The 10,000-nt window shown below is 46.7% G+C and overlaps 1 protein-coding gene across 2 annotated transcripts in view; it reads left to right on the top strand.

The window, feature by feature from the left end:
- Window positions 1–9,316, top strand: part of LOC116067380 (tumor necrosis factor alpha-induced protein 2-like) — a 55,966-nt gene extending 46,650 nt beyond the window's left edge. The window contains exons 7-14 of one of the 2 annotated variants that reach the window (XM_031323806.1): window positions 878–988; window positions 1,757–1,857; window positions 2,389–2,505; window positions 4,230–4,365; window positions 5,356–5,478; window positions 5,788–5,943; window positions 7,089–7,210; window positions 8,679–9,316. In XM_031323806.1, coding sequence (XP_031179666.1) covers window positions 878–988; window positions 1,757–1,857; window positions 2,389–2,505; window positions 4,230–4,365; window positions 5,356–5,478; window positions 5,788–5,943; window positions 7,089–7,210; window positions 8,679–9,006 — 1,194 coding nt within the window. In that variant the 3' untranslated portion in view covers window positions 9,007–9,316. The remainder of the gene's footprint in view (window positions 1–877; window positions 989–1,756; window positions 1,858–2,388; window positions 2,506–4,229; window positions 4,366–5,355; window positions 5,479–5,787; window positions 5,944–7,088; window positions 7,211–8,678) is intronic. The other variant, XM_031323804.2, reaches the window with a different exon arrangement.
- Window positions 9,317–10,000: the final 684 nt, after the last annotated feature.

Raw genomic sequence — 10,000 nt, 5'->3', positions numbered from 1 at the left:
GTAGCTTTGGTTGGCAAGGTGCTACCGAACACTGAACAAGGCAACCAAAATGTTCCAGTTATGACTGGATGTATCAGGTAACGTCAGTAATAATGACTATGTTAATTTAGAAAACATTACCTATCGACAATAACAGTCTGTGGTTAGGAAAGACTGGGGGCCCTATTTTAACGATCTAAGGTCACGGCGTGAAGCGCCAGGCACAGGTGCGTTTAGGGTGTGTCCAAATCCACTTTTGCTAGTTTGACGGCGGAAAAAAGGGTCCGTGCGCCGGGCGCATGGTTCTAAAGGGTTGTACTTAGTGTCTTCACTAATTCATAGGTGTTTTTTGGGCGTAACATGCACGGGCGCTGGACGGTCTTAAACCAGCAAAGACACTTGCGTTGGGCTTTGCGCCGCGCTGCGACGGGTGCAAGATAGGGCTTAGGATTGCCACTATTTGTTATAAACCAGACTGTGATTAGGAAAAACTGATACCACAGTCAGCTAATCTCATTCAGTTGTATGGCAGGGATGCAGTATCTCCATGGTTACCACACATTGATCGCCTGCCGTTTCCTCGCATAGCGTTTTCTGCCTGTCTGTTCACATGAGGAGCGCAGTGACCCTGCGGATCCACGCGACCACGCAGGCCAAGTGTTGCTCCCCGTGTGAAAAGCCCATTTGTTCTGTTGCAGTTCTGTTGTGTGTTGTTAGTAACTCAGAGGTGTGTGTGTGTGTGTGTGTGTATGTGTCTGTGCCTGTGTGTGTGTCTGTGTGCCTATATATGTGTGTGTGTGTGTGTGTGTGTGTGTGTGTGTGTGTGTGTATGTGTCTGTGCCTGTGTGTGTCTGTGTGCCTATATGTGTGTGTGTGTGTGTGTGTGTGTGTTTTGCAGACTAAAGTGACCACAGAGCTGAGTCAGGTCTTGGACGAGGAGGAGAAGAGATGGATGGAGACGCTGCACATCGAGGAGTATCAGATCACTCTGGCCAAGACCGTCATACAGGTAAACACTGTTACCCTTTCTCACTCTGTGTGTGTGTGTGTGTGTGTGTGTGTGTGTGTGTGTGTGTGTGTGTGTGTGTGTGTGTGTGAGGGTTTAGGGACGTTCTGGGGACTGTGTGCATCACGAGTCCCTTCAGCCGAGATCATCTGTGTCCTCTGCTCCCGTTAGAGACTGTAGGCCGAAGACTCTAGTGTGACACCATCTCACATCTAACGACCACCTGTTATAATGTCACTGAGGTTTTAGTCACAGACTAGAAGATTTTGCAAAGACTCGGGATCTTGCAGGGTCACAGTTTGCAAGACTACAACTAGTTTAGTTTTGAAAAATTCAACCAAGCTAGCTAGCTATGTCCGTGTTTAGCCGCCGGTAAATCTCCGCTGAATGACTCTCTTCAGAAGGTTTAAAAAGAACAGAAACTTTTCTTCTTTAGAGTTTAGTTAGCGCCATTGTAAGCATGTACAACACTGGCTCTAGCCGGTTTGCTGCTTCCTGTTTGGTGCTGGACGGAGAGCACCCATTGGTTGTTGACAATGTTCACGTGATTTAACTTCACAACCAAGACTTGAAATTTAGGATAATCTCAAAACACGTCAAGACAGGAAAAAAGACTGATTTAAGAGAGGTCGGACTGAGTTTTATGTCCACCTTACACCAAACTATGTTGTAAAGCTCCTGCAGTCTCTGTATTCTGTGTATTCTGCCTCTAGTCAAAAATAAACCATAATTTCTGTGTCTGTGTGTGTGTGTGTGTGTTTGTTGTTTCAGAGGCTGCAGGTGGATCTCGAGCGTTCGGCCTCCATCAACAGGAGTTTGGGCTCCAGAGTGGCTCAGTGCAGCCTCAACGGCCTGGCAGACTTCCTGTACAGGTACGCATGCACGCGCACACACACACACACACACACACACACACACACACACACACACACACACACACACAAACACACACACACACGCACACAATTAACACTCGGCAGTCGCCAAATGCGGGTAAATCTTCCGTTTGGCAAGTAAATCTCAGAGGGCTATTCGCCACATGGCAGGTAAACAAAATAGTTCTGTTCTGGTGCAGCTACTTTCTTCTGTTCCTCTGCTGTCTGCATGTCGAAGCTTCACGGGGGCTGACACACACACACACACACACAGACACTGGCGCGCACAACAGGCGCTATCCACCACTTATCACCACGTCAATTCTGTTTACTGATAGCTAGCGTTTAGTGGTGAGTTTTGGCAGCCAGCCTTCCAAAAGAAAGCACAGTGAAATGAAATGTTAACCGATCATTAACCGTTGACCGACAAGCAGGAAACACACACACACACACACACACACACACACACACACACACACACATATGGTGATAATGATTAGAGTTATGATGTAACTGTAACTGTTTTAGTTTTCAGCGTAAAGTTGAGATGTTTCATGAAGGGATGCAAAACGGCATGTTCGGGGACAACGAGGACGGATACGTGTCCAAAACCATCGCCCTGGTCAATTGCTGCCCTCCGTTCAGGTACCAACAGACATAAACCAACTGGTTCACTGGCTCACAAACTTCTCTTTTGCAAAAGAAATATCCTGTTCAGCTGTTTGGATTACACTTTACTGTTCACACCAGTTTCAGTCTTCCAAACCGTACGAGGATACTGTATCTATCATTCTCTGTCTTTTCTTTTCAAACTGGACATGAACGTGAATGAATGTGTTTGACCCATCCACCCCCCCCTCCCCCCCCCCCAACCTGCCTCCTTACTGGGAAACTAATTTACGAATCTTACTATGGCCACGCCAAGACCTTCCATAGCAGCTCGATTGGTTGGGATTAGGCATTGACCTTGAGTGGTTAAGGTTAGGATAAGCCGATTGGTCAGGGGATAGGACCTGTACATGTAAGCATGGACGCCTGGCCAATAGTAGTGTGTGAATGCTATTGAAGGGCGGGTCTTGGCGTGGCCATAGTAGGATTCGTCAATTCGCTACCAGGAAATTTGGCGCTCTTATACTTCCTCACCTTACTTCCTGCTTTGCTCCCGTCAGAACTACTACGGCCACTAGATTGAAACCTAAATATAGGTCAGAATGATGCTGGAACAAATGACCTATGTGGAAGACTCTCTCACCAGTTTATATTCTGGGCATTATGTACATTTGATTTTGGACCTTACTAATAATCTTTGTTTGTATTTCATTTGCGCTCTTTCCTTCGATTACTAGCCTAGAAATCTAGACCACCCTGGCGGCAGCAGATGTAATTTGCAGCCAGGGTCATCTAGCAACTCTCCGTTGGCTTGCGAGCTGGAAAAACCAAACTCTGGTCAGGCCAATCACATCGTGTATAGAGTCGGTAGGCGGGGCTTAACCTAATGATGGCAGAGTGAATTCCCTGCTACTTGAAAACAAAGAAGATGGCCGCTGCTGCTGGCGAACAGCGGTCTTTGGAATCGGCTTTGGCCGCAACTCTGGAAGACTTGGAGTTAAGCTTTTCTTTGAGAAAAGAACAAAGAACGGCACTGAAGTCATTCTGAAAAAAGGAAGATGGGTTCAGAGTTTAAAGTTTAATCTATGAACTAGCGTTGCTCTGGTTGGTTGTAGAGCTATCCTATTGCGTGCAGAGGGAATTTGAAAGACAACCGTTTATCCCACCCCTCGGATTGAGCCCTGCCAATGGCGAGTTCCCAGACCCAACATCTGGATGTGGGTCTGGCTGGTCAGGCTAACGTAGTACTTTAACCACTGCACAACAATTGTTTCCCATGAATTTGTTGTATAAATATTGATTCTGATAACATCAAATCTTTGTCCCTCTGACACCTGAAACACTAAGACACAAAGCCTTTATTGTCGTTATATTTCAAGGAATAGAATAAAACCAAATGGCTAGTGCCCCTCCCCTCCCAGCAGCGCCACATCCGTATACAACATAGCGCCCGATAGCCGAATGATTACAGCGCACATGCCCAGAGCTGCGAGTCCTCGGGTCTATCCCCGCCTTGCCGGACCGTTTGCTGCACGTCATTCTCCCCACATTTCCTCTCACTCTCCACTATCGAACGAAGCATTTTTTTTTATGTTTGTAGACTGTGGTCTTCACTTTGTACGTGTAGGATCACGGTCCCCACTAAGTATTGTATGTATGTGTGTGTGTGTGTCTGTGTGGCTCCCTCTGTGTGTGTGTGTGTGTGTGTGTGTGTGCGTGTGTCTCTGTGTCCCTGTGTATGTGTGTGTGTGTGTTTTCAGAGGGTTCGTGCAGCGCTGTGCTCAGTGTGATCCGTCGGTCAGCGAGGACTCTCTGCGTCGGGCCAACAAAGCCCTGGACCACATTGTTCAGCAGGGAGTCAGAGTGCTGTCTGAACGCCTCTACCTTCACATCAGGGTACACGCACACACACACACACACACACACACACAGGGACACACAGAGACATGCACACACACACACACACACACAGACACAAACACACAGACACGCACACACACACACACACACACAGGGACACACAGAGACATGCACACACACACACACACACACACACACACAGACACAAACACACAGACACGCACACACACACACACACACACACAGACACAAACACACAGACACGCACACACACACACACACACACACACACACACACACACACAGACAGGGACACACACACAAACACACACACACACACACACACACACAGAGACACAAACATTACATTACATGTAATTTAGCTGACTGATTTAGCTGAGCGACTTACAATTGCTATTTATGTCAGAGGTAACACGCCTCTGGAGCAACTAGGGGTTAAGTGCCTTGCTCAGGGACACATTGGTTGATGTAACAGTGGGAAACCAAAGGCATGCGTCATATACAATGCGCCATCACCACACACAGATACAAACACACACATGCACACGCGCGCGCGCACGCACTCATGCACACACGCACGCAGTCACACACGCACACAGAAACATGGCCACAATAGGTCACTGTTGTTGTAAGTGTTAACACTCAAGTGTTTTCTGTTCTCTCTGTTGTGTCGAGGTCACACCTCTCTTGTTTCTGTATCAACAACAGCTCTTTGATTTCTATTTAACTTTTAACCTTCATTTATTCTGGCCAACAACACACAGAGAGACAGTTTAGTTTAGTTTAGTTTAGTGTACGACAGTGTGCAATGACCTTTACACTTAAATCACTCCTTTCTGTCTGCCTGTCTGTCTGTCTGCCTGCCTGCCTGTCTGTCTGTCTGTCTGTCTCTGTCTGTCTGTCTGTCTCTGTCTGTCTGTCTGTCTGTCTGTCTGTCTGTCTCTCTGTCTGTCTGTCTGTCTGTCTGTCTCTGCCTGCCTGTCTCTCTGTCTGTCTGTCTCTCAGCCATTCTTTGAGCGTCTGGTGAAGAGGAAGTGGCTGAGCAACACGGAGCCGTACGAGCAGATCGAAGCTCTCATCAAAGAATACTTCAAGAAGTATCTCAGGATGGACAGTCCTCCGTACCAGGTACTTTATATATATATATATATATACTCTATACCAGGTACAGTACATATATACTCTATACCAGGTACAGTACATATATACTCTATACCAGGTACAGTACATATATACTCTATGTACGTGGACATTTGCAGCCATGTGATGTGTTAATTTCGGACCCTGGCTACGTGAGTTCATCTGACACGACTTTGGGGGAAACCACTGCTCTAGTTGACCAATCAGATTGCCTGGTTGGATCTTACTTACTGTACATTATATATATATATATATATATATATATATCATAACACGTTCTCATTAAATGTCTGTCAGCTGCTGGTGGCGGAGGTCCACCGGCGCGTGGTGATGGAGTACCTCCGCTCGGTGATGCGAGGCCGAATCATCTGCACCTCCATGAAGATGAGGAAGAGGATGGCGGGCCGGCTCCGAGACGAAGGCAAACAGATCAAAGTCCTCTTCAAAGACCTGGTCAGTGTCAAAGGTTAAAGTGATGGTTCGGAGTAATTTCACGGCTGCTTTGCACCTTGACCTCGAGCCAAACACCCCCCCATAAGCTTTTTCCCCTTGTTATAACATTGGCCGACTTAGCGTTATCAGCTGGTTAGCTTAGTGCAGGCGCTAATGGAACCACATTTGTATCTCTTAAGTTACCCCACTAATAATGCCCGGAATGATACCAAACTTCTACAGTAGTACAAATAGTTTATGTACTTATAAAACGAGGCATTAGAAAGTTTGTAACTACACCAGAAGTATGTAGTAGTATGTAAGTACTGCGCGATAGCGCGGTAGCAGCCGAGAGGAGTATCCATCAGGCAAGTCTTATTTAAATAAACTCCTGGTGTACTTACAAACTTTCTAATGCCTCGTTTTATAAGTACAGAAACTATTTGTACTACTGTAGAAGTTTGGTATCATTTTGGGCATTATTAGTGGGGTAACTTACGAGATACACTCTTGGATCCATTAGCGCCTGCACTAAGCTAACCAGCTGATAACGCTAACTCTCCCAATGTTGGACCCAGGTGAAAAAGCTTCTGGGGGTGTTTGGCTCGAGGTCGTGGTGCAAAGGACCCTCGGGTGAAATTACTCCCAACCATCACTTTAACGGCCCTACTGTATCTAGCACCCAGCGCAGCTCCCTGTAAGACCAGCACGCCCAGAATGCACCTGAACACACCTCCCTATAAGATCAGCACTCCCAGAATGCATCTGAACACACCTCCCTGTAAGACCAGCACGCCCATGGGCCACGGATGGGCGCAGGTGCATTTGTTATTTAAACGACACGGGCGCTGGACGGTCTTAAAATACCAAAGACACTTGCGTTGGGTTTGTGCTGTGCTGCGCCGGGAGCAAGATAGGAGCCCACAGTCATTAGAATTTACAGTGTGTGCTGCTTTCTTTTTCACTTTTTTTCAATGCTTTTGTGGCTTTTTTTCATCATTCTTTACGCTTTTTAAGAAGAAAAAACATTTCACGCAGTTTTTTCTGTGCTTTATGCACTTTTCGACGTTGTGGCTTTCTGTGTTTGATGATCAGGTGTGATTGTTTGTTTCTGTCTGTCTGTCAGGATGAATAATAGTAATATTATTATGGTTTTCGTCTGTCAGGAGTCTCCGTCCAGCTGGTTGGACAGCGCTCTGTCTCACATCTCGGAGATCATCCAGCTGGAGGACGTCCCGTCCATCCAGATGGAGGTCGGGGTTCTGGTCCGAGAGTTTCCTGACGTCAGGTACGAACACGACAACGCGCATTCCCATTGAGACGGAGCGCATTTAACTCTCCGGTTGTCCTCAGGTCAAATTTGACCCATTTTCAAAATTTCAAAATCAGAAATATTTATGTTTTTATTTATTTTTTAGAAACTTGTGTTGTGTTTGTACTTGGCTCCTGATGTAAAGCACTTCGGATACCTGCTGGCGCTGTAAAGTGGTATATAAATACATTTTGATTAATTGATTGATTTACAAAAATTAGAAAATTTCATATAAGTGAGGTTTATTGACCATGAATTCCACAAATAAGTGTAAAAATAGTGCAAATAAATAGGTCTAGTGGTGAATATACTGGTGTTAACGGAAAAAAGTGCCAAAAATTTTTAAATAAGCAACAAAAATGTAAAAACAGTGTCTAAAAGAGGGTTAATTTTGACTCGGGAGGACAACACAAGGGTTAAGGTGGCAGACAGATGCATTGTGGGTTAATAATCCTTATAGTTGGAGAACGTCGCCTTGGGCTTTTGGGAAACGTTGAACCGGGAAACACGGAACACGGTGCACAGCTTTTAGAGATTGAACATGCCGATGTTTTTACCTGACAGAAATATTTTGCACGTCACATGGTGTGATGTAGCAGCTGATTGGTTGGTGGTGTTGACATGACTTTCTCTCCTCATCAGAACCCGATTCGTACCGGAAAAACCCAATTTATGCTCTAACCAATCGAGGTCACTGCCTTGATACCATCTTTGCGCACGCACACGTAGAACAAATCGGGTTTGAAATGTCCCGGCCTACTCGGCCTCTGATTGGCTCTGATGTCTCACTCCTCATGCCTAAACCCTAACCAATCCAACCGGCGAAGGCAACGAGTACTAGCCAATCACAGGCAGAGTAGGGCAGCTTATTACTTTGGCAATAAAACGTTGTCGCCGCGTTGTCGTTGTCGCTACTTTGTTGTTGCAAAAAATAGCATCGAAAAAGTTGAATAAAGCAACAAAAAGGTGTACAAAACTCTTCTCATTATTTAATTCATAACATTTGACTCTCGTCTCTGTGTGTGTGTGTGTGTGTGTGTGTATGTGTGTGTGTGTGTGTGTGTGTATGTGTGTGTGTGTGTGTGTCTGTGTGTGTGTGTGTGTGTGTGTGTGTGTGTGTGTTTGTGTGTGTGTGTGTGTGTGTGTGTGTGTGTGTGTGTGTGTTTGTGTGTTTGTGTGTGTGTGTGTGTGTGTGTGTGTTTGTTTGTGTGTGTGTATGTGTCTCTGTGTCTCTCTGTGTGTTTGTCTCTGAGTGTGTGTGTGTCTCTCTGTGTGTGTGTGTGTTGACTCGTCTGTGTGTGTGTGTGTGTGTGTGTGTGTGTGTGTGTGTGTGTGTGTGTGTGTGTGTGTGTGTGTGTGTGTGTGTGTGTCTGTATGTGTGTGTGTGTGTCTGTATGTGTGTGTGTGTGTGTGTGTGTGTGTGTCTGTGTCTGTGTGTGTTCAGGAAGAAGCACGTGTCTGCTATCCTGAACATCCGGGGGACGACCCGGCAGGCGGAGCGCCAGGAGATCCTCAACATCGTCAAAGACATCGAGAGCAGCGAGGGCTCCTCCTCCGCTGGCGTTGGCGCCTCCTCCGTTGGCGTTGGCTCAGCCCGGCTGACCCGCGACCGCGCCCTCTTCTCCGAGGTTCCCGTAACCTCTGAGGTCCACTGCCTCAACCTGGGTCTGAGCCGCATCGCCCTCACAGCCTCGTCCTGCTTCACCTCGCTGCGGCCGCGCCCGCGCAAAACCAGGACGCCCGTCCAGGAGAACGCCGACGACGGTCTCTGAACGCACAACACCCTTACCACTCCCAGCACGCCAAATACTGGCGCCCCCGGTCCCCGTGTCTCTCAGCGTCTAGACAACATGACATTTCACTTCCAGGATTGCTCATGTGCTGCCTGATGCAAACCAGGTGTAAACCAGATCGCGTTCCTTTCGCCTGGATGTTCGTCCTCTTCATCGCTCTTTCATCGCTCTTTCATCTTTCTTTCATCGAAATCAGGCCAGAGGTTTTTCTGTAATCCTGCTGAGAGATAACCTGACTCCGCCAGATGGATTGCGTCGCATTTGCTCGGCATATCCATCTGGGAACTTTCCGTTGGAGAACTTTTGGGAAGGGGCGAAAATACTGGTTAGCTGATTGGATAAACCATCTGTCTATCACCACCTATGTTGGTGATAGACGGGCCAAATCAACCAATCAGATCAACGATATATCAAACTCTTGCCGAAACCAGTCGGGAGAAGAGCAAAAACATCTTTTCCTCCGAGAAAAGCCTCCAGTGCCGTTTTTTGCTCTTCTTTCAATGAAGGAATACTTTCTAATTTGGATCAAAGTTGCGCGATAGCTACGCTCATCTCATCCGTCTCACAGTCGCTTCTCGTTGCGTCACACCTAAACCCGCCTCAAAACTAGCGCTGATTGGTCGGTCGTTTGGCGAACGGCTCCAAATTTTCTCTGTCTCAGGATGCCAGACTGATCTGCGAGTGGAAAACTGGAGCTCGCCAGATCAGGACGGTCTCACGAGGCTAGCTGAGAGACAAACAAACAAGCGATAAATATATCAGAAATATGTCGGCACATAAAAACCTGAGCATGATTAAAGAACAGATGTCCATCCTCCCAACTGACAGCAAAACTGCTGAAATATAAACCGAAATATCTACAGAATCGAGCATTACTCAGTCACTGGATTATAATTATCCATCAGTCAGTCACTAGTCTATTTCCACGACATTCCACTTCCGGGATTGTTCCGGTGCCACAGGAAGTTTTGGC

Source organism: Sander lucioperca, chromosome 5 (genome assembly GCF_008315115.2).
Source record: "Sander lucioperca isolate FBNREF2018 chromosome 5, SLUC_FBN_1.2, whole genome shotgun sequence".
Lineage (NCBI taxonomy): Eukaryota > Metazoa > Chordata > Actinopteri > Perciformes > Percidae > Sander > Sander lucioperca.
Note: the sequence above shows the minus strand (reverse complement) of the source record. Positions and strands in the feature narration are given on the sequence as shown.